At 40.8% G+C, this 25388-nt stretch overlaps 1 protein-coding gene and 1 long non-coding RNA gene across 2 annotated transcripts; one reads left to right on the top strand and one right to left on the bottom strand.

The window, feature by feature from the left end:
- Nucleotides 1–57: 57 nt before the first annotated feature.
- Nucleotides 58–22765, bottom strand: FBXO3 (F-box protein 3). Its single transcript, XM_072864840.1, has 11 exons — nucleotides 22566–22765; nucleotides 19135–19224; nucleotides 16661–16824; nucleotides 14020–14134; nucleotides 11209–11413; nucleotides 8037–8082; nucleotides 5687–5771; nucleotides 4145–4267; nucleotides 3587–3702; nucleotides 3004–3194; nucleotides 58–1189 (listed from the first exon to the last, which is right to left on the bottom strand). Exons 1-11 carry the CDS (start codon nucleotides 22670–22672, stop codon nucleotides 1064–1066), a joined length of 1368 nt encoding a protein of 455 aa, XP_072720941.1. The 5' UTR covers nucleotides 22673–22765; the 3' UTR covers nucleotides 58–1063.
- Nucleotides 22717–25388, top strand: LOC140653124 (uncharacterized). The gene is made up of 3 exons (XR_012043018.1): nucleotides 22717–23601; nucleotides 23802–24108; nucleotides 24473–25388. It is a non-coding gene; the product is annotated as an uncharacterized lncRNA (long non-coding RNA).

Raw genomic sequence — 25388 nt, 5'->3', positions numbered from 1 at the left:
CAGTTATTGCTCAAGCCTTGGCAAGAGGAGTCCCATGTAGCACTTCAGAGCAAAGGAGGCAGTTAAGTTGTTTATTAATGACAATGGAAACAAAATAAAAGTGATAAAGCAAACAGATACTTCTTTAAATATAAAGTTTCTAGTCATCTGGTGTTCTGTCAGGCTCCCCCCCCCCTTTTTTTTTGTTTTCTTTTTTTATTCAGGCATAGTTACAAAAATCCATAGAGGATTTAGGGAAACATGATACTTTAACATAAATTCGTCACCTATGACAAAGTCTGAACAGCAAACATCATATAAAGAAAAAACTCAAAACGTATTTACAAATTCATACTTTGTAGTCCTTGAGAAATTTCTTGGTTACCGAGTGGCAGATTATGCATGTACACTACATTCCAAACGGCATTATCCAATCAGAGTCACTTAGCATAAAATTAAGCTGAAAGACAGATTGTCTAAAAATAAGGCCAGTTTCATTCCTAATTTATGCATTTGATGACCAGAATTTTCTGGTACTTCTATGTTAATAAAAAAAAAAAAAAGAGCATAAGAGCACCTGATCTCACCCAAATGGGATACACAGACCAAACTGCAAGTTTCATTCTTAGCAGGAGTTCTCAAGAGTAGAAACTCATGAGGAAGGACAATAGTATACACCTTTTTTGCCATCTTGTCTATTGCTAATTTTAAATGCTTGTATAAAAACAAATCCCCACACCATATTTGCAATATGATCATAAATAGGCAATAGTTTAAAAATGTCAGATATGATTACCTTGGACTATCAAGCTGTTTCGCACTTCAGAAAAAAGTGAACAAAGCCCAAACACCTTTCTCTTTCTCTTCCTCCCTCCCCCTGCCCCCCCCAAGCCCCCTCCCCACTTCAAACCAGGAAAAAAAAAAATTATACTCTGATGAATATTAGAACTGGCACCAACATTCATGCTAGTTGCCCTGATGTGCAACAGAAAGTTCATTTATCGTAGTCAGAAATATTCTTATGCACTAGCCCCAAAGAGTTCAGCTTCTGAAAACAGTTTATTTTGTTTTGAAAAAAATCCCATCAGGTATGACGTGGGCAGCGCCCAGAAGGTGCAGGAATGTCCAACACTCTACGTCGATCTTCATATTCATCAGTGTCTGTGGAATCTTCATCTTCATCCACTGCATATTCATTATGATTTATTTCCTAATACAAAACACATCCATATTTAATTAAAAACTTCTATTCCAGCTAGTTATAAGAAAGAACTAACAATTGCCTAGAAAAACCTGAAATCTGCATTATCGCATCAATTAGCTGAAGGACATTGTGCTTTACGTCCTAAAACCAGCTCCTTACAATTACAAAGTTTAATTTGCAATAGAGATCATCTTGCCAAACTACTTAACCTTGAACTCAGTAAATATCCATTAGCCTTCATTATTTCATATGTACAACAATGTAAAGCCACAATTCAGTATCTTAGCTGTACCAATTTTCTTGGTGACTTATGTTGTCTTTAAAGTCGTTTAAACACAGAGGGTCATTACTACCTTTAGAACAGAGGTAGAGCAAAACAGAAAAGTAAATTATTTTTACAGTCAACGGAAAGGAAGGAGGTTACAACTCCCATAAATGTGAGCAAGAGTTAAGAGATGCCGTTTTCTGTTTGAAGCACGACATCTGCTGGCACTTACTGTTAGAGCCACTGGTAACAAGAGCGTCTCAAATCCCTTGAAATGCATGAGAAAGTGTCCAAGCAGATGTCTACCCCCGCGAAAAGACTCAATGCTCGCACAAAAACTTTCAAGTTCTATCTGAATTAGTGACTAAATAAGGGCTATGCTATTGATAAAATAAATAAAGCATTCTTCTCAAAAAGGGCCAAAGCGAAGGGAGAAATTATATAGTTCACCTGCAATCTCCAAACTAAAACTACATTATAATTAGCAGTACACTAAACAGCTTACTGATTTGTGAATTCATTAGGTGACTTTATGGAATGCACGCTCAGTGAGGACTAATGAATATCAGGCAGACCGCTATCATTTTTAAATTGTCATTAACTGAAACATTTCTTGTTGAAGAAAGTAGATATGCCATTATGGCTAAAACAGACAACACTGCGGTCATACCAAGATGGAATATTTAAAAGAACTATGAAATCTAAACAGCTAATGCCATGCCATGTTTCTAGGTACAAATCAAGAACCGAGACAGCTCCTTAAAACAACACAAGCAAACAAAACTCAACACTGCTGTAGTCTGCACAATCAGATATACCTCTGAAATATGCCCTGAATAGACACATATAGATGCGTCTATTGTCATAAGCCGCCAATAGATGGATACACACATATATATTTCTGTGCATCCTGAGGGGCACTTGTGTTCAGACACTGGACAACAGAATGGTCACATTCTACCTCTGTCGAGAACCCACAGGGCCCCGATCTCACAGACACAACGAGGTTTGACCTTGATACCAGACAGAGGTGAGGACTTGAGGACGAAGACCCATAGCCATGTACAACGTCCTATGAAAGTTAGGGCTGAAGGTCTTGAATTAAACTGGTAGCATTCCATGTCAAAGCAATGAGGATACATGGCCTTACCAATGTACAAAGTGCCTACAGAGATTACTACAGTTGCTAGACTTAGTCTTAATTGGACCACGTTTTGTATGGAGTTATCCATCTGAATACTGTTCAGTACTGTAATTTTTGCAACAGAAGAGTTTTCTTATTGATGAACATTCCAGAAGCTGAAAAGAATTCATATAATGGGAAATTGTCAAAGTCTCAGACTAAGTGATACTTTTAGACTGCTTTTTTTTTTTTGAGAAATGGTTCTGAAAAAGAGAGCGATTTTAAAGAAAATAATCAAAACTGAAAAGTGACACGGCATTGCAGTTTAAACACACAGTTACACTGTCCTATTAAAATGAATCCAAGTGTTCTCTGAAAACAGGAGGTCAGAGAAAAAAAAACTAGGATAAGCACAACTGCATCTCTGCTTACCATTCGTGCCGTAGACACCTTGAATGTTGGACACACCATATGAAATCTGGGAATTGTGACGTTAAAGAATTTGTCCTTGTAGTAGAGGCAATGGAAGGTGTAATACCCCTCCATATATCCAGACGTTGTGGAAAACGTAGTACAGCTGGTATATTCATAGACTCTCCCTGGACTGATAATTGGAAACTCCCCTGTTGGTAAAATATTAGATCACAATAGTAAGGACTGAAGTAGAACTACAATTTAGCAGTTTGCAAAAGCACTTGCACTCCACAACATATTCAGGCAGATCATTTTATATTCCAGTGGATGCATAAATGATTCTGAGCAACTACTGATATTAAAAAACTGTCTGAAGAACATTTAACTATCGAGATGTTCGCACATCCCTTGCAAAACAACTTTAAAGATGAAACGGATACACATCTCTTTCTTTCAAGCAACAAAATGATTTTGATACAAACCATACGACTACTACCCCCTGTCACCATGATGAACAGCTAATAACGTAACTTTCATAACATGTACGTTAAATACAAAAACACTCTCTCTATTGGGTTCATAAAAGCAATCTTTCACTTACCAACTACTCCAGGACCCTGAACTTCTTCTACATCACCTTTGGCATTTGTTATTCTCCAGTATCGACTGTCCAGCTGACAAGCCTTCTCAGGAAGAGCATCTTTGGACATTTCAATTCTAGAAGCCGAACAGCATACTTAATGGTTATCTAACTACTTTCATACATTCTAAGAAATGCTTTAGTATCCTTGGGATCTCTCTCAAAGTAGACTGGGCAAAAAACACCACTAAGGTAAAGTATACTGAATCAGTTGTCAGGATCCATCTCCATGCCTCTGCTTCACTATCTATTGTTGTTTACCCCTTTCTAAATCACAAGAATTACTTGTAACTTCTTTCCCCCACCCATCACTGTACTTTACCAATTACCAACTTGACTGGTACTTTGTGTACCTGACCAGGTAATGATTTAGTATTTTTTTATTAAAAAGTACAGCGTGTTGTGTACATCATTTTAGTACGATTTTGAATGCTGTGCATAAATTCGCAACAACTGATGCTCTGAACATTACATAGGTCTATCCTGTGTTGTGAGAGTTAATTCAGTTGTTATTTTTACCTGATTCTGTAAGTGAAGAAATAATGTGGTGGATGCACAGAACTGAGTTCAGGTAGAAAAGACGTGGACACAGAAACAGTAATATCTCCTGTGGTAGCAACACATTCTTTATCATGTACATACCTACAGAAAGGAAAACATTAACTCTGCAAATAGCTCTGTACATTCAATACAGAAAGCTAAACATGTAAAGTGATTAGTTAATTACTAATAAGAGCACTTGGTGCTAGGTTAGAAGTAATTCTTAACTTGTCATTTGGCAGTTAAATAAAGGATGTATGCAGTGTCTTCATGATGTATACTTCCCCATCACCTAAACTCATACAACTATGGATCATTTTGTACCTCCATTAATGCTTGTATTAAGCTGGGTGTATAATTTGATCTGAAGTTAATCAAGACACACTTGTTTAATAAGGATGTGTTACACTATTTAAAAAACAAAACCTAGCAACTCCTATAGCAAATTAATTTACAGATCAGGAACTTGGTTCTATAGCATCTCACTTTGACAGAATTAAGATTCCTGCTTATTATTTAGAAGAAATTAAAAGTGCATGAAGATTCAAACACCATGTTGTGGTTTAGCCTCAGCCAGCAATCGAGCACCACACAGCTGCTCGCTCACCCTCCCCCCATGGTGGGATGGAAGAGAGAATCAGAAGAGCAAAAGTAAGAAAACTCACAGGTTGAGATAAGAACAGTTTAATAATTGGAACAAACAAACAAAAAATTGTAATGAGAAGGGAAACAACAAGAGAGCAAGAGAGGAACAAAATCCAGGCAAAAACAAGTGATACAACTGCTCACCACCCACCGACCGATGCCCAACCAGTCCCCAAGCAGCGATCGCTGCCCCCTGGCCAACTCCCCAGTTTCTATACTGAGCATGACATCCCATGGTATGGAATAGCCCTTGGGCCAGTTTGGATCAGCTGTCCTGGCTGTGCCCCCTCCCAGCTTCTTGTGCACCTGGCAGAGCATGAGAAGCTGAAAAGTCCTTGACTAGTGTAAGGATGACTTAGCAACAACTAAAACATCAGTGTGTTATCAACATTATTCTCATACTAAAATCCAAAACACAGCACTATACCAGCTACTAGGAAGAAAATTAACTCTATCCCAGCCGAAACCGGGACACACTAGAACAAGTTCTGTTTATTTAAGTATTCAACAGTGTTATTTTAGAGACCAGTTTGCTGAAACAATTACTTTTTTAATGACTCAGAACAGTCCTGCAGCAGCAGCACACTCATGGCAAACAGAATAAATATTATGCTGCTAGCTAAGCTTCAGATCAGTTATAATGCAAAATTCTGGTCCTGTTAATGCAAAGTTACAGACTCTGAAGCTTCTGGTAAAAAAAAAAAGTTCCTTTAAGCATTCTGTTTTACAGCTTTATCTTCAATAAGTTTCACAGGCCTTCTCCTCTCTCCACCATCAGCTTTTGTATCAGATATGCATAAATACTTGGAAAGAGGTCAGCATTCTAAAAGAAGCATCAAAACCTTGCAGTGAGGTTATAAATCCCAGTCACAATACCTGAAAATCTGGTCTCTGATGATAGGATAACCACCAGTTACAACTTTGTTTACATAGGATGTAAACCATTCCAAGTAAGATGTACCTAGATGCCAAAGAAGAAAAGTATTCATAAGGACAGGCAAATTTACCACTAAGCACATTACAATAAATACTTCAAGGAAACAGTTTAAAGCTTTGAATATTTTTAGAATAAACTCTCAGACTTACTTAGATGAGTCAGTCAATATTCCAGTCCATTCTACCAACACAGATCATTTGGAGAAACCAACCAAGAACTAAGAGTTAAGGGTGCATACTCCAGAAATGACACAGCAAACAAAGAATCTCTTAGCTAAATATTTCACATTATAATCATGGTCTTCAAATGCTGGTGTCTCTCATCTGGTTTCTTGCTCATAACTCTTCTGCTATGACTGGGAAAGACAAGTGCAGTGGCCTATACTACTTGTACAGTTACTTCCAACTATTCTAGCTACAAGAGGCGTGCAAGCCCGCTGGTGGATTTATGGACTTAGTTTTGATATGCAGGTTTCCATATGAATAGAGTTTCTAAGAAACATGCTAGCAAGTTGCAGAATTTCCCTCTCCTTAAAAACAGGGATGAGCCATAGACATACTCTGCACTTTTACTACAAACCCAAAAGACTAAGGCTGTATGTCATTCCAAAGAACCTGGGATTTTCATACACTTACAGCCATTGTCCAAGAACAGCTTTTCACACACCTACAGCCATTATTTAGGAACAGCTTGATTTCTAAGTAGACAGTCAAGCTGTCACATTTAACTCCCAAAGAGAGTTTCATACAAGACATACCGTCTCTCCGTAAAAGAATTTCTCAGCCATAAATCTTCCAAGCATGGCAATATAGAGTTCAATAGAAAAGTACAGACTTCTTCAACTATTTGTCAATATTACCGATACAAAACTGGATTTACGCTGAAATACTAAGAAAGCGTTATCCTCACCTTCACTGACGTGTTATCAAGTACTATCGCTCCTGTTATATTAAGTGTACTTACCACTTCTTCCTTTGAGCAAGAGCTATGTGTACTGTCCTTTCATCTTCTGGAAGTCTAAGGAACTCCAAGTTTATTATCCTCCTTTCTACCACTAATCCACAAAATGCAAACCTTGTATAAAGTAACTCCAAATGGAGAAAGTGGACCAATTTACCCTGCCACATTCAAAATGACAAGATAAATGCTGCATATGAAACTTCCCCTCCACTCTGCAACAAGCCAAGATTAACCTTTTCAGCCAAATGGAATACATTTAAATATGATATCAGATCACCTCACCATTGACTCAATTCCATAAAAGCAGCAACCTTGAGCAGCAATACCAATTCACCAGAGAGTAGCTTTAAAGTGTTACATCATCCTGAGGTGGAGAGAAGCAAGTAACCAAACTCTCGAGCTTTTGCTGTCTCTTTCCTATGATGGTTCTAAAGCACACAATGCATTCTGCAATGACCTTTGTAAAACACATAACAGGTTGACTACTTCACACTGAAATCAGTTCATACAATCAATCAGTACATAGAAAGGTTTCCTAAAATTAGCGTGGCTAGGAGTTTGACTACCTTCAATCCAAACCAGCAATGGTATAGCAATTGCCTAATGTGGTTTCTCACTGTAGTATTAATACATATTTCGTAAGAAAAGTGCAAGGCTAAATTTTAATATTAATTTCGGTGCCATTTATTACACATCTGCTTTCCCACTGAGTGAAAGGAATTAATTTAGACGTAGCCACAATTACCAGATTCCAGTGGATTAACAAAAAGAAACAATCAAAACACTATTCCAGTCAATGCACGTCAGACAGATGATCACAACAGATTACTACATACCCAAACAACAATTACACAGTTTTCCCCTTCCCTCCTTTATCCTTTGAACAAAGCAATCAGGCAAATCAAAAATCCAGAAAGGTTTTCTTCTGCAGCTATGTTTATAGTTAATTAGATTTCATTAAGGGACGCAAAATATTTTCAACTTCTAACATGGTTGCAAAAACCACTGGGAGGGGGAAAATATATCTTTCTGTCCACTTGGGTGTTGTATTTAATAACTGCTTACATCACTCCCATGATGGCTAACTTAAAGGTTTTGCTCATCTTGTTAGACAGGTTAGTACACTGAATGATTTGTACACAAGACACACAGAAGGACAAGCTTTAATAGAGAAAACCTGCATCTCATTTCGAGTAACCTCAAGTAGGTTAGAATCTTACAAGTAGCACAGAAAATTTAGAATGCTTGCTTTGTTCAAGTCATACTGACATGCATTTTCTAAACAGTGCAATTAAAGCATTTTGCAGAATATTTTATCTGAAGTGTTACCTGTAATGAACATATCAATAGCAGATGGATTGCGAGCCATTTGGTCCTAAAAGGAAAAGAAGGTTATAGATGTATTAGAAGGAGAGCATTAGACTTTCAAGGTTAAAATTCAATACCTGAAATGTAACATACAGAACACTTTCCCTATATTCACTAAACCTAAAATCTGGCTGCTTAATACATCATTATACTCCCAGCCAGATATTCAAATATATAAAACATACATGCCTGTCCCCATGAGTGCTCACGTGATCACTGAATACACACCTTGAACATTCCACTAAGGCTCATGCATAGAAAATCAGATTTAATGCATCATTCAAGAAACAAGGCCCCCAAAAATATTGCCTTGGAACAGAAGCACAGAACAGCTGAGGTTGGAAGAGAACTCTGGAGATGATCAGTCCAATTCCTCTGCTTGAGGCAGGGTTAGCTAGAGCAGGTTGCCCAGACTACACAAACCTCTCTGGGTAACCTGTTCCAGTGTTCAACCACACTCACAGTAAAAACATTTTTTGTGTATGTCCAGATCAAGTTTCCTGTGTTTCAACTTGTGTCCATTGCCTGTTCTTCTGTCACTGGCCAGGCACACTGAGAAGAGTCTAGCTCTGACTTCTTTATGCCCTGCTATCAGATATTTATAAACAGTGATAAGATCCCCCTGAGCCTTCTCTTCTCCAGGATAAACAATCCCAGCTCCTGTACTACCATATTCTCCCCTGAAACAAGCAGGGCTGTCCACAGATGAACCAAAATAGAAGTGCGTAAGTAACCTTCCAAGTTCCCACGCATTATCCAGAAGGTTTAAATACTCAGCATAATACAAAGGGTGATCTTAACATCCTTCAAGTGATCCATTATCAAGGCCTTCCCTAGAAATCTCATTGCTACATGATTTGAAAACAAACAGCCAGGAACTCCATAGCAGGATGAAGATCTAGACGTACATAAGTCTATGGGACCTGACGAGATGCATCCCAGAGCCCTGAGGGAACTGGCTGATGTAGCTGCCAAGCCACTGTCCATGATATTTGAAAAGTCATGGCAGTCAGGTGAAGTCCCTGGTGACTGGAAAAAGGGAAACATTGCACCCATTTTTAAAAAGGGTAGAAAGGAAGACCTTGGGAACTACCAACCTGTCAGTCTCACCTCTGTGCCTGGGAAGATCATAGAACAGATCGTCCTAGAAGCTATGCTAAGGCACATGGAGGACAGGGAGGTGATTCAAGACAACCAGCATGGCTTCACCAAGGGCAAGTCCTGCCTGACCAAGCTAATGGCCTTCTATGATGGAGTGACTACATCAGTGGACAAGGGAAGAGCTGTGGATGTCGTCTATCTGGACTTCTATAAGGCCTTTGACACGCTCCCCCGCAACATCCTTGTCTCTAAATTACAGAGATATGGATTTGATGGGTGGGCTGTTTGGTGGATGAGGAATTGGTTGGATGGCCGCATCCAGAGGGTAGGGGTCAATGGCTGAATGTCCAGACGGAGATCAGTGACAAGTGGTGTCCCTCATGGGTCCATATTGGGACCAGTACTGTTTAATATCTTCATCAATGACATAGAGAGTGGGATCGAGTGCACCCTCAGCAGGTTTGCATATGCCACCAAGCTGAGTGGTGCAGTTGACACACCTGAGGGACGGGATGCCATCCAGAGGGACCTGGACCAGCTCGAGAAGTGGGGCCGCGTGAACCTCATGAGGTTCAACAAGGCCAAGTGCAGGGTCCTGCACCTGGGTCGGGGCAACCCCCGGTATCAATACAGGCTGGGGGATGAAGGGATTGAGAGCAGCCCTGCAGAGAAGGACTTGGGGGTACTGGTGGATGAAAAGCAGGACATGAGCTGACAAGGTGCGCTCGCAGCCCAGAAGGCCAACCGTATCCTGCGCTGCATCAAAAAGAAGCGTGGCCAGCAGGTCCAGGGAGGTGATTCTGCCCCTCTACTGCGCTCTGGTGAGACCCCACCTGGAGTACTGTGTCCAGCTCTGGGGTCCTCAGCACAGGAAAGACATGGACCTGTTGGAGTGGGTCCAGGGGAGGGCCATGAAGACTATCAGAGGTTGGAACACCTCTCCTATGAAGAAAGGCTGAGAGAGTTGGGGTTATTCAGCCTGGAGAAGAGAAGGTTCCAGGGAAACCTTACTGCAGCCTTTCAGTACTTAAAGGGGGCTTATAAGAAAGATGGGGATAAACTTTTTAGCAGGGCCTGTTGTGATAGGACAAGGGGTAATGGTTTTAAACTAAAAGAGGGTAGATTTTAGGTACTAGATACAAGGAAGAAATGTTTTACAATGAGGGTGGTGAAACACTGGCACAGGTTGCCCAGAGAGGTGGTAGATGCCCCATCCCTGGAAACATTCAAGGTCGGGTTGGACGGGGCTCTAAGCAACCTGATCTCGTTGAAGATGTCTCTGCTCCTTGCAGGGGGGTTGGACTCGATGGCCTTTAAAGATCCCTTCTGACCCAAACTATTCTATGATCCCCACCTTTTTTACAAGAAACACCCTTTACTCGCCCCGCTTTCTTTTTGGGGTGGGGAGGTTGTCAGGGCATGGGCAAGGAGAGAGAGGGTTAAAATCTTGTTAGGTGTAATATCCTTAAGCTTCACTAGCAACAATATGCCTATCTTAAAATACTACAGCTATAAGAATTATGAAAAATAATTATGTTCTACAAAGGAGCTGTTCAAGAGCAATTTGTTTTTTCACTGGAGAGTAAGTTTTGCTTACAGTCCAGAGGGTATCATTTATTGTAGTAAGTTTACATTTAACATATCTGGGGGAGGAGATAGATACAGATGCTGATCTTCCATAATGGAGAAGCTTTTCTTCCTTATGGAAACAGGGCAAGAGTATATACCTGCCATAGTTTGAACAAATTAAATTAATACTTTCCAATAAGGATGAATGTTGTCCACCATCATGAACCTATAGAAATTGCTATAGCCATTAACAACTTCATGTAAATTTGTTTCACTTACAAACTATTCCCCTTGTGGGCTTTGATGAAAACCAGATGGCAACTCCGGGGCAAGTAACAAACTAGTATGATCTTTTAGTATTCACCTTATGCTATGTAAATATTTCAGGTATCTGATAACATGCAAAGGGACACCATCAATCATTAGAAAAGTACATTCACAAGTATAAACATATCTTCCTTACTGGACATTGATAGAAGATCTCGTATTTATTTCGTCCCTCCACACTCTCCAGGGCCATGTATTGACTCAGGCCAGTATGAATGCAAAAGGTAAGAGGAAGGCATTGTTTCAGACCTAGCCTCTGCTGAAAACCTCCAGCCGCTGTGTCGATATCCAACAAGTCTTCGGAGCGGTAGTGGTTTGACAGTGCCATGCTTCCCATCAAACTTAACAGACAAGAACAAAAAAAGGAAAAATAAACAGAAGATACCACTGACAAAGCAAAGACAGCTTTAAATCTTTCCTAAGCATCGATTCTATCAGTGCTCTAGATGCCCATTAGACCTAGATGAAGTCCAACTCTAATATCCAGGTGCTGAACTAGGTTATTAGTTTGCAACATCAACCTTCACAAAGGGAGGCTTGATGGCTCTAAGATAAACACTTCCTTGTATGTTTTGTGCATCCCAAAGCACCGTTTTAAACCGTGTTGGTGATTCCCATCACGTCTGCAACTACTTCAAAGAAGTGATCCACAGCTGACACAGCTTCCTACAGTAGCATAATATAATAATAACCAGTGCTCTGTATCTCAAGTTTTTTGCAAGTTCATTTCAATACTATCAAAGCATCCTTGATTTTTCAATTAGAATAGCAAGCTGCTATAGTAACAGTCATTGATCAAAACTACAGTGAGCAAGGTGCTCTATGCTTTGGAGAAAAGGTTGACAAGTAAACAAGGAAAATAACTATTGAGTCAGAGAGATTATAATCTCAGTATAAAAACTAAGGCAGACAGACACAAGCAAACAGACATACAAGAAAAGAATGAGACAGTATTTATCAGCATGACATGGCAAGACCATCAACTGTCTATCTAATTTTTTCCTCTAGCTTTTTGTAAGCACCACAGCAAAGGAAGGGATCTTTTAGTTGTTTGTTTTTGACAATAAGGAAGTGATGCTGAAGACAGTAAAAGGAGCCTCTCTATACATAAGAAAAGAACATATACATTTGGAAAAAAGTAGTACTAATCTGAAACATGTAACAGATTAGGAATGGAGGTGAGCATTGGAAGCTAAAGTTAACATTGATATGAATGTTGGGCTAGACAAGAGCTAGGGTGAAAATAAAAAACCCAAGCAACCTACACTCGATTTAATAAAGGGGCAGACAATGGAAGAATGATAAAAAGGGGTAACATGATCAAAGTAATCAACCAGAAGGGCACACACTACAGCAGTGCCCTTAGCAATAAGAGGAGTACACAAACCTGTAATGTACACCTCCCCACCCATACTCCCTTCTAATTTGCCTTTCACTGATGTTCTCAGATGCTAAGCTTTTACTGGTGTTATGAAAGCAGTGACTCAGGTGCAAGCTGCCACATGTCAGCATGATATAAGCTGCTCCCATCCTGGCCAACAGGTTCCATTCCTCTTTTTCTTTATGGAGTTTTGCCTGGAATTAGCACGTTCTACAGTTTAAAAAGCAATGCTAACACCCAAACACAGAAACCTGCAGCATCTAACAATGACAACTAGTCTTGAACCTCCTCTTCTTCTGACCTAACATGCCAACAACTTGCTGCATAGACTTCCACTACCTATACCTGATCTTTCCAGTATTCATCTCCCACAAGAAAGCAAGTCTCTCCCCAACAGTAAGACCACACCTTCCACTCACAGTGTGGCAGCCTTTCTTGCTCCAGGGTCCCATATGTCAGACCTAACTAGTTCCCCTGTCAGTGCTCCACCAACAAGGTTTGTCAACCTGTGTGTAAGGCTCAGGCCCTCACTTTGAGGGCACAGCAACGGACCACAGCCCACTGGCAGTTGCTCAAGCTGAAAGACAAGCCCAGAGGCATATGTCTGCTCCTACAGCCCTTCCACAGACGCATCATCACAGTAGAGCCTTCGTGGGAGTGAAAAAGCAGTAGGAAGAGCAGGAAGCACACAACCTGCAGAGCTCTGTTTGAAGTCTACAGACCTAGGGCACCTATTTCCTCTCTAAAAAAAATCTCTCCTGTAAAAGAAACAGAACTAGAAGTCACCCTTATGGTTGCATACAGCTTCCCATATTCCTTCTGCACATACAACACTAGAACTGGAGGAAGTTGCACTTTCTTTACTAGTAGAGCAACATGGATGCATTGCCCCCTACAGACACTGCAATGATTTGCCCTAGCTTTCCATCTTTTGCTAAAGTTTGCAGCACTTCATCAAGTGCTGACCTGCTAACTTTTTCTACAGCTGGAAGATAGGAAACTATGTTGGTCATTTGTCTTCTAACCTTGATGTAGAAGGAGTTTTTAATTGCTGAAACCGCATAAAATTCTAAAATCTTGTACTGAGAAAACTTAATTTGCAGAACTGACATTTTGATTCTACTTAAAATGACTACCTGGTTTTAAAGTTATTCCCTAGCCATTTTAAAGAAAAAAGTTATTAAATAACAAAACCTGAAGAGTGCAAGAGGCTAATTTACTTATGTAATACAAAGCAAAACTTCAGGGGAGCAACTTGCAGTGGTATGATTAAAAGTCCAACAGTTGGAAGTTTTAGTTATTACAAAAAAAAAAAAAAAGGTTTTCACTAGGAAAAAGGACTGAAGCGTAAGAGTAATTTGAGCAATTAGAAATCTACACTGCATTTTTAATTACTTCTGAGACTAGAAGACAGCCAATTCTATAAGTGTCACTTCAAGCGGTCACTCAGTTACAATACATTTAAATGCTTCATCTATCCTGTTCAGCAGACATCTTTTTAATAAATAAACTATCCAAGAAATACAAAAGGAATTAATAATTTGGTATGTAGTTTTCGCTCCTTACCCAGGAACAACTAGCTTCTGTCCATTATGAATACGAAATGAACATCGATAGTCATCAGGGAGTTTGCAACCTATTTGTGCTTCCACAGCATCTAGATCTTCCTCCCGCACACTCTCTGTGTACAAAAAGAAATAGAGTATTAAGTGGCAGTTTTGGAGGGGGAAATCAAGAACTGCTGCTCCTACGAAACTCTCAAATTTCATGCTGCTTCACTACTCTGCCCCCAAGTGCCCAGTATACTCTTCCTGACAAAGGTGAATATTAGAATTTGTGTTAAGACCTTTCCTTTAAAACTTTATTTCACATCATTTCATCAGAGCTGCAGAGCTAGAAATAAGGCAAAAATTAGGTACATTCGAGACAACAGCATGCTCTCAACTGCCAAAGAGAATTTTAAGTAGCCCCAGCAACCTTAGCATTGTGGATTTTTATGTTATCACAAAAGGAATATATAATTCAAAGTATTTTGCCATTTATAATTCAGAGAAAAGTGAACTAACAGACATACAAAAGCAAGATAAATTCAGTCCAGCTTTGGGACACAGCTGTCTGCTAGCATGGTCTCAAGGCCTTCCACTGATTAAATTCATGCTAGTGGCCAGAATCTCTAAAAATCAAGTATTTCAAATACAAAGCATGGAATTTTTAAGTGCCTTGATCAAACAAACATGGACTCAAGTCAGTATTTGGTGACTTTATTGTATGCTAGGTGGCACAGAAGGAATACTGCATAAATTTGAAAGGAAGCTGATTACATTAACTGATTACTTAATACAGCACCAACCTCCATCCAACGAAATCTCAACAGGCCTGACTTAAACAGAAGGTAAAGCGAAATGAACATTTTCCCCACAATATTGTCTTTAGCTGACTGAGTCCCAGTTAAAACTATTAGGCAATATTGATTTTACTGTTTCATTATTCTAAGGGTTGCTTCTTTCAGTTTCCAGTCCAATCAGTAACAAAGAAATGTTGGCTGCAGCCACCATTCACCTGGAATTTGAAGCAATAAATGGGTAGTAACAAGGGGATTTTCATATCGTCATCAACAGGAGGGGGTGGGGAGTAACTACTCTTACACTTCCACACTTCAGGGGGTTTCCGCACCCTCACTTCTACCAAAGATCAACTGGGTGGCCTGTATGATCTGTTCCCATCAAGGTTTTCGGGGTGATTTTTTTTTTTAAACTTTTCATATTAATTATCAGTTTCATTTATATGGCATAATTTAACAATTCATTGAAACAAGATCCTGTACAAATGGTATTAAAAAGGTTAAGTTGTGGAAGAGCTCCTGCTAAAACCTGCCATCACTATACAAGTGTGGAAATTTATAATTTTAAATTTATTTTTGTCTTTCTGTAGACAAAGAGAAGCTTCATTGCATCAAATTCCTTGGGAGGATTTTGAAAGTAGAACTGTGGTAAAATCTTTTCCTTTCAATACCCCCAACACAGATACTTTCCATTTTATTAACAAAATATTTGACTGACAATTCAGTGGTTCTGTACACCTGAGTGAAGTCTGTCTTTTTGATAGAGCAGCATGAAAGTTACAGAAATCAAGGCATGGATATCTACATCAAGTACTATGGACGGCATTACACAAGAGTTCAGGCTACGTATAACCCTTTTGGCCTTTTCCTAAAAAGGCGTTCCTTCACTAACACTCAGAAGCAACAAAACAAAAAAATTTTTAAAGAAAACAGTAAGTATTAAGTTCTAACCATGTTCTGTTGTTCACAAATACTTAGCAAAACTTAAGAATCAGGCACTATCCAGCAAGCCAAGAAACCTGCAAGATTTACATAGGAAAGAGATCATTGTCTATAGATTTCTCTTAATTTCACAGATCATGTTATATCAAACATCTTGGTCTACCAGTCAATTTCATACAGAAGACTGAAGTACAATTGAAAATGTAAGAGCTATTTTGTCCCTATACCAGAAAAGCCCAAACTTGCTGTATGTCTTGCTGGGTAAGATTTATGAACCAGAACACTGGAAGTACTTCAAGTATTAAAACACAAACTTAATTTGAAAAGAGAATTGGGGGTGGGGGGGAGCAGTAAAAATTCTTGTTCAGCCACTAATTTACCTTCATTAGAGGAACATGGTAAGACTTACAGAAGAGAAAAAAAACCCTTCCTTTTTTATGGCTTTAGTTCAAACTGCCTCTTTTCAGGTGAAAGTGTTTTAATTAGGTCTTAAGAAAATCTCACAAATAAAATCACACCAACAGGTCCCAGGTCCTTGAAGTAATGGGGTTATTAAACTAAAAAATAATAATAAACAAACAGAAAAAAATCAGTCATAGCAACCAAAGACAAAAGCAGTAAAAGTGTATTCATTTCCTGATTATCCAGAGATAAAGAAGATAGACTTGTCACTAGAAAAAAAAATATCTTGATTTCTTCTCCGAAAAGAAATCTTCAGAGAATCTATGGATCACTAGAAACTGGGCAAGGACTACACACGTGGTCTGATTTACTTATTTACTGGAGGGAAAAGGAAAGCACATCTACGGACTTCCAGGGCTCCAGTAATTGAGGCACACAGCTAGGATGAAAGCAGTATGAAACTTTATAACAGACAATGTCGCGACAGCCAACCTACTAGAGAAAGCAGGTATTACACCCTACCTTTCAAGGAACCAATCATCCGAGGACACCGCTGTCCTAAGTATTTCTCTAGGTCATCCCAGGCTTTTTTCAATGTAGCATAGTACCGGATGTATCTTCCTAGGTCAGAGTAGGTACTGATGAAGATGGCTTTCCAGCTCTGATTTCGTTGACTTTTCTCCTCTCTAAGTGGACAAGAAGAAAATAAGCTCAAATACCAGCCTAAAAAGCTTGACTTCTAAAACCAAGAAGTTAATATTTGCTATTTGGCAGAAACAGTATGCATAATATTAAGCCAGGAACACTTTAGCCACGTGAAGCTACACAAACTCAATTAATTCCGGCATCTATTCAACAGCAACTTGGAACAGAATTAGGAAACATTTGGGGTACTTAGTATCAGGGGAAAATTTAGAAATGGTGTTCCTTTAAACAGAGTGCTGTGTACTGTTAAATCTTAGAACTGGTGAATAGCTAATTGAGATCACTTTTCACACATACACAGAGAAGGCCTTCAAAAAAAAAAAATCACATTTTTTCGTCTACTGCATTAGTCACAAACTCTTTTATTTACCTAATAAGAAGGATTAAGGAGTAAACCAGAGAGTTAAATGAGAACTCTGTACGCTGATCTGGAAAGTCAGTTTCTTAAGGAATTACTGCATATTCAGTTCTCCTCACAGGCACAACAGCGGGCTATGGGAAGACAGACTGCCAAAAAAGTGCTGACTAACATCTGACAAAGGATGCTTGCCTCCAAATTGCAGCAGCCCTTGCATCTTTGTGTTAGGATATATTCCAACTCCTCAAACTCCAATCAGCACGCTGAATCTAAAAGATTTAATACAGCTTCGTACACCTAAATAAAAATGTAACAATTGAAAAGTCTTGACATCACCTTTAAGATCTCTTTAGCTCTAAAAAGGAGAGAAGAATCTTACTTCTTGAAGAAGAGTTGAGGGGAAAAAAAAGTAGATTAAGTTTAATCTGGGAAGTTAGATAAACTAACGTCAAACCAAAGAGGTAAAAGAAAAAAACCCAAAGTGAATTATGTCTCAGCAGGTGAGACAGGTTTCAGCATATTTTCACCCTCCAAAGGTTATTTGTAGAAATGACCTACAGCCTTCATTACTCAGTTTTTCTTGGCTGTGGAGAAGCCAGCATCTCCGAAACCAACCCCAGAGCCAGTTCTCCTTAGTAAAGCCCTATAACCTCCTCATCTTCCCCCATACACACCCCAAGTTCCCCTTCTAAACTGAGGTACTCAGTTTGAACTTCCCATTTCCTTACCTTCTTTCCCTGCCCCCCACTGGATTTTCCTTTCTAGTTTGGATTCCAGTAAGAATAGCACTTAGGATTTTTATGCGGAGAATCGCAAGGCAAAATTTTATAAGCTGTGTTACATCTTCATAAGCTGCATATAATTAAATATGCACAGTATGTTTATCTTTGTGGATTCAGCTTGGGAGGAATAACCTTGTCAGCTTGTGGATTCAGCTTGTGGATTCCACCTGGGGAGGAATAACCCCAGACACCAGTACACACTGGGGGCCGACCAGCTGGAAAGCAGCTCTGCCAAGAAGAACCCAAGGGTCTTGGTAGACACCAAGCTGATAATGAGCCAGCAATGCACCCTCGCAGCAAAAAAGACCAACGGTATCCTAGGCAGCGATAGCAAGAATGTTGCCAGCAGGTCAAAGGAGGTGATCCTTCCTCTCTAGTCAGCACCGGTGAGGCCACATCTGTAGTACTGTGTCCAGTTCTGGGCTTCCCATTACAAGAAAGATATGGGTGTACTGGAACAAGTCCAGTGCAGGACCTCAAAGATGATTATAGGACTGAAACATCTGTCACATGAGGAGAGGCTGAGAGAGCTGGAGCTCTTCTGCCTGGAGAAGGCTCAGGGGGATCTTATCAATGTGTACGACTACCTGATGGGAAGGAGTAAAGATGGAGCCAGACTCTTCTCAGCAGTGCTCGCTGATAGGACAGTGGACACAGTCCTGGAGAACCTGCTCTACGTGACCCTGCATGAGCTGGGGAGTTGGACTATGGGACCTCAAAAGGTCCCTTCCAACCTCAACTATTCTGTGATTCCAGTCACGGCTGCCCTTAACACAACCATCCAGTTGTACCACTCGTAATTACAGCACTCAGATTATTACTTCCCTCTGTAGAATATCTGGTGTCTGATAAGGTCAAGCTGCAGCTTCTCCTTCAGCCTAGGCATTAAGAAGGCACCTCTTCTCTACCCATCCAGGCATTAACAGGGCACCTCTTCTCTACCCATCCGTAAAACTTTTTAACACTTGTTAATTTCCTAAAAAAGTTCCACGAATGTACATTTTTGATACGTCTAACCCTTCACTGGTTTGAAGCTGGTGAATACCAATTCAGTCTTATGAGTTACTGGAAGTAAAGTGGACATAAACAGACAGCACAATAACATAAGCCTCATTTTCATAGAAAAAAAGACTTAAAACAACCCCACTTACTCTGAAATAAGCCAGTATTTCTTGCATTGTCTTTTCCACAATGGATCATGGCTTGATAGCTGATTTAATCTTCGACTTAAATAGCAGCAACTATAAACATAAAATCATTAAATTTGCTTGCAAAAGAAGAGTAAAATAAACAGGGATAAATACTGACCAGTATATTACACATTGCATTCTCACGAAATAAAGGCAGAGTTTGAAAGTTAGTTAGCTGTCCTTTTTAGTTGTGCTTACAATGGTTAAAAGTTTTCCTTACAGCTGTGTAAGTCGTGAACTACTTTTCTACACGCTTCAAGAACTGTCAGCAATTAAGTAATTTTGTAAAGCAGGTCATCCTGTAGACCTACGCTGTCGTAAACATAATCTGAAAGATTCCAGCGTGACTCCTCTCCTCTAGTGGTAAGCATTCCAGTAGCACAGGCTAGTTATTATGATTTAAATCGCTTTCTTGTCTGGATTGTCTGTCTCTACCTTATCTTTTCCACTGTTGCCATACTACTGAAAACTCAAACGGTAAGCTACAGAAACTATACAGTTTGAGTATTACAAAGTTACTTTCCACTTTAAGTTGTTTAAATAACAAACTTCATGACCAGAAACAAAGACAGACACAGGAAAACTACAAAGGATGATACACATGGAAATAAGTACTGCAAGCTGACTCTAATGAAGACCATATATAAGCTCTTGCCATTGCATTACAGGTAACATTGCTACTTCAGGAAGTTAAAAAGAATCATATCCTGCATTATGCAGCATTATTGCAAATGCAGTATTAAAAAACCTGTAGGATATAGGTCTAAAACTGTCCTCAGAAATAATTTTTAAGTTGATCCTTGCTTGATATAAGGAGATAGCAAAAGCTAGCCTATATTCCTGATGCCTGCTAACTTGCTCTTTAAAAGCAGCGATGGAGGTGCCACCAAATACAGTCTATTCCTGTATTTACTTTTACAGTTATAAAGCCTTTCTGGAATGTACAACTGGTATTGACGGCAAGACATTTCAGTGTACTTATATGAATAAGAATGTGCGGCAAAGCATCAGCAACGTGCAGAGCAGTAATGCAGGGAATGATTGTGTTACTCAAAGACCCACAGAATTTAAAAGAAATTATTGCCTCATTCAATCTAACCTGAACATCAGACAATAAACCTTTTTTCCTTCTGTGTTTGAGCTGAATTATCAGTTATGCTTTAAAAAAACTCCCCAAAAGATACCGCCAATTTAGATGTGGCAACATCACCTCCTCTGGTAGCTTGTTCTAACAGTTAATGTGTGTGTTTTAATGGCTATGATTAACATCTAAATACCCCAAATGAGGTTACCAAACCTAAGCTTCCAGTTACTGCTTTTTGTGCTTTTTTCAGTGTAGTTCAGATTGGTAAGTAAGAAAGACCAACGGTGTAAACGGACATAGTTACATACTGAAATAAAGATGCCTCTCAGTCTTATCTTTGATAAGTAAAATCAGCCAAAGTCCAGGGCTGGAGACATCATCTTGCACTGAGACTACAGAATTATTCATATTTGTCTGCTCGATTCAATTTTTTTTTTCCTTCCCAATATCCATTATAAGCTGTTTAAACTACACTTGTATTAGTATTTCAAAGCCAACCTGAACAAAGTAAAGTGATTCCCCCATATGCCCTGCTATTACCCTTCCCCCCCACAATGAGACAAAGACATGAACACATTCACTTCAAATCTTGACATTTGGCCATGTAAGAACTTCATTCATGACATGGTGATTTTTTATTATTTTTTGGGGGGGATGGTGGTGGAACAGAAACATCCCAAAGTCAAAGTCCTTGCAGAAATCTATTGTATCGGTGTTTATCAATCAAGCCTGTAATTTCTGGTAGGAAAGACGTCACCGTGGCATCAAACATGATCAAAGATGCAATTAAAGTCATTCTCATTAATTAGATAAATATTTGGTCACTGGTCAGCTTTTCCATTATTTAAGGGCCACCACCAGGCTAACCAACCTGTGGAATACTAGGGAAACTGTAATGTTTGCAATGGTCAGAGGATATACATGTCACTAAACCAAACGTAAGCAAGCTAGAGATTTCCTCAATTAATGTTTTGGGTACTACAAACAGCCAGTTATGCAAAACTGCCATTACTGACCTTATAAATAAGCAAGCTACACAGTATTTAATTATGCTTGCACAGCAAAATCCATCTCATTTTGTCAAATACATTACAAAAATAGGTCGTGCCTTTACTACACCATTAGCAACTACTACTAAATCATCCATACTGAACTTGTAACAATTGGTATAATTTTTGCTTATGCTTAATCTCCTTTTTGCTGTTATCCTAACAGAAGTCTCCCTGATGTCTTTAGCTTTCTTGACTAATATTTATAGGGGGAAACACCGCAAACAATAACCCTTTTGACAATACTCTATTTTATTCGTACCTATTCCTGCCTCCTTGGTTAAATACTGTGACTCCAATCACTGTCAGTGCTTGTACTTCATTGGTAAGGTTTTAGCTAAAAACATGTTCTCATCTTCATTCTATGGCTCGGGACTCTTCACCTTCTTGGACTAGTGAACTGTCCAAGAGGTGCTTGCAACTTTCATTCATGTTTTTCTGCCTGAAAAGTCGTCCCATTCCATTTCGTTTGGTTTTCCTCAAACAACAGCTCATTCAAAGAATTGAATATATTTACTGGCAACAAGACCGCCCTTTGTTTGCCCATAGATACACAACAGTTTCAGAGAATTATTGATTTCACAAATTCAGTTATTGGTTCATCTCTAAATTGTGATTTAGCTACAAACAAAACCAACATACAATGGGGGAGAGAAAAACAGAGAAAATTCCCTTTTGCTTAAAAAAAAACAGGCAAAAACCCGAGGACCACCACTGTTTCTGGGAAGGAGCGGTGCTTTAGCGTATGTCCTGCACACAGCAGCTGCTCCAGAACAAGCCAAAGCCTTTTCCCTCACAGTGGCGAGCGCTTTGGGAGCGCTCTGCCTGCTGTCCCTCCAACAGCCCTCCCCAGCCCGCTTCCCCTGACCCCGCTTGCTGGCACAGCGATCCACGCACCGAAAAGTTGTGCAAACCCGAGCTGCCGGCAGCTCCCGGCGCGGCAGCCTCCCTCCTCCACAGCGCTTCACCCCACCTCCCACGGGCTTCACCCGCCAGCTCTTCCCCCCCGCCCCGCTGACCCCGGCAGCCGGCCCCGACTCACCCGGCAAGCGCACGCCGGGCCTCCCGCCTGCCCCCTGAGCCCCGCCGCCGGGGGGGCTCCGCTCCCCCGCCCCGCCCCTCTGCCCGCGGCCCGGCGCTGCGTCCCCCACCCCCCGCCGAGGCTGGGCTGGGCTGGGCTGGGCTGGGCTGCGCTGGGCTCGGCCCTTCCCTCCCCCCCAGCAGCGCGGATCCGGCGGAGCCCCGGGCCCGGCCCGTACCTCATCAGATCCCGGTAGTCGAGGAAGCTGAGGATGAGCAGCAGCGGGTCGGTCGGCAGCAGCTCCAGGCTGAGGGCTGACGGCTCCATGTCCAGGGGCGCCGCCATCTTGCGAGACGTCCCGCGGCTCCGCCGCCCGCTGCCGGGGACGCGCCCGCCCCTCGCGCCGCTCCGTTGTCAGCCGCCGGGGCGGGGGGGCGGCCCGCAGCGCCCCCTGCCGGCCGCGGCCCGCCCGCCTCCTCCCGAGGGCGGCGGCCCATCACCCCGCCGCCCGCTGTCGCGCCCCGCCTCAGCCCGCAGCCCCGGGGCCTTGGCGTAGGCCGTATCCCGCAGGCTGCCTCCGCGACGTCCCCCGAGCAGCGGCGGGGCCGGGGCAGCCGGCCATCTCCAGCCCCCGGCGCCATCTCGGCAGTTAAACGTGTCTCGTAGGGACGCTTCGTCTAAGACGGAGACCATGAGGTGGGGGCTCCGTGCCGGGAGAGGTGCCCCACGCCTTGGGGAGCTCAGGCCACCGGGCCTTCAGCCTCTGCTCCAGTACAGCACAGGCCTCGCCGGCGTGCGGCCATCTGCGAGCCCTGGGCAGGTGTCCCCATTACCCTAAGGCATCCCAGATGGCGTCTCGCTCCTGTGGTTAGGCAACTGGCTGGAGCCCATCTTGTCAACATTTCCGGCAGTCTGGGACTACACGTGCACACGAAGCTATACTTTGCTTTTAAAGAATATTAAGAGATCAAGCTTCTTAATTTGCTTTCCTAAAACAGGAAAATAATTTGTGTTCAGCCGGAGTACTCGGACCACTGAATCTTCACATGGGTACGTGCTGGTAGGATCAGACCATGGACCCTGGAAGATGAGGGTACTGACTACTTCCAACATGAGATTGCTTGCAATTGCTTTGTAGTCTTCTGTTTACCAAAGGAAGAAGAATTAATGTTAGAATAGCACTGATGAGGCAAATACAGACCTGCTTATATTATCAGCCTCCGTAGGCTGATTCTAAAGGATGATCAGAATCCACTAGGACTGAAATTAAAAAGGTAATGGTACACATAGGTGGGAGAATAAACTTACTGAGATGAATATCATTAAAACAAAAAAGTGTGTTGCATCTTAAGGGTATATGGAAATACCAGATTTTTTTTAAGTTTCTTCCACATTTTCTTGAAAATAAATGTGTTTTCAGAGAAAGCGTATTTTTGTTTCATTTTAATTTATTTCAGAAAAACATCTTTTCCAGAACAGTGTCCCTAGAACTGATTTCCTTTGAGACCTTCAAGGAGGATTCTGAGTCCTGGCTTTGCAATAGGAATGTGGAAATTTTTGCAAACCTGAGGTCTTGTGCTGCCAAGCTCCCAGGTCTGTGTGAAGAAGCCCAGTGTCTGAGACGCGGCTGCATCGCCAAGCGTGGTCACTGCTGGAACCTCTGGAACCCAAACCTGTGTCCACGTCCTCTCCTGAGCCACAGACCCACCAGCTTCTGGCCATCAGCTAGCCCGCAGAATAGTCGAGTTGGGTGAAAGTGTGTCAAACCCAAGATGTTGCAGGTGAAACGTTTCAAGCTCAACAAGCAAAATCTGGTTGCTCAGCAAAAGTAACTAGTAGATAATATAGTCACAAAAATAATTAATTTATAATGCTATAATCTTGTGAAAGTAAGAATCCCAAAGCATTTCACAAACAGTGAATTAAGCTTCACAAGCATCCTGAGGTAGATAAATATTAAATAGAACACATTTTATGTGGAAAACATCAGACAATATGTGACAGCTGCAGAAAAAAATAGAAACTATTCTTTTTATGTCCCTCATATGTCCCTTTTAGTAAGTTAAATATTCTTATTTGAAAGAAGGAATTGTTTCTACTGCATGATTTTATACTAGTCATCCTTTTTTCTCTCTTCTTTTTCAGATACCAGTACTATGTTATTGAAACAGTTGATTGTCCTAGCAACATCACTCAAATAAGAACTGAAAAGGAACGAGCTAGTGGTTATATGACTGCGTTTTTGCTAGCTGTTGGGGAGATTTCTGTCCTTTATAATTTGTATAATTGTAAAGTTCCCTGTAGAGAAGAAAATACAATAGTAAAAGTATATTTAAAATGTTACTAAAATGCTATTACTTGTATTTGTGTTTGTTCTTGGTTTTGTGGTCCATGAAAATCTAACAATGCAGGGTGAAGAGAAGCTACATAAGTCTTTATTTGTCAGGTTTTGCCGAAACGTAGATCCAAAGCCTAGATAGTATTGCTTCTTGTACTTGCATAGGTCTAAGCCGTGCATTGGTTGTCAGTTGTCAATTGTTACCTGTTCTTGCAAATAATGAAAATCTACTGTTTAATTTTCCAATATTGTCTTGAGGGGACTTCTTTTCCTTTGTGACACTTTCAATTTTCATTCTGAAAACCGACTTGAACTCTTTCATGTTGTTTCAATGGCTGAATCCATCTTCCGCTGCTCCTATTGTGCTCCATTTGATTTGATGTAATTCTATATAAATTGACACAAGGTGACTTCCATGTGATGCGCGTGTATTTTGGGGAGGATTTTGTCCCTCAAACAGCCAAGTTAGATACTTCATAAAATCGTACAAACTACACTCTATTTCTTTCTCAAATTCCTTCTTCACCTCTCTTTCTCATTTGCTGTTTGCTCCTATTTTAGTGTTTAAATCCCTCCATTATTGGTATAATGCCATGTCATGATCTGAATTTTCCTTTGTGTTCTGAATGACAGCCCACAGCATTAAATAACATTTGCCTGTCAGAGCAGTATGAAACATCATACAGACTGAAAGAAACTAGAAAACCAAGAGCAGACAGACTA

Source organism: Ciconia boyciana, chromosome 6, assembly GCF_034638445.1.
Source record: "Ciconia boyciana chromosome 6, ASM3463844v1, whole genome shotgun sequence".
NCBI classification, from domain to species: Eukaryota; Metazoa; Chordata; class Aves; order Ciconiiformes; family Ciconiidae; genus Ciconia; species Ciconia boyciana.
The sequence above is the reverse complement of the archived record's forward strand: the minus strand, read 5'-3'. Positions and strand labels throughout refer to the sequence as shown.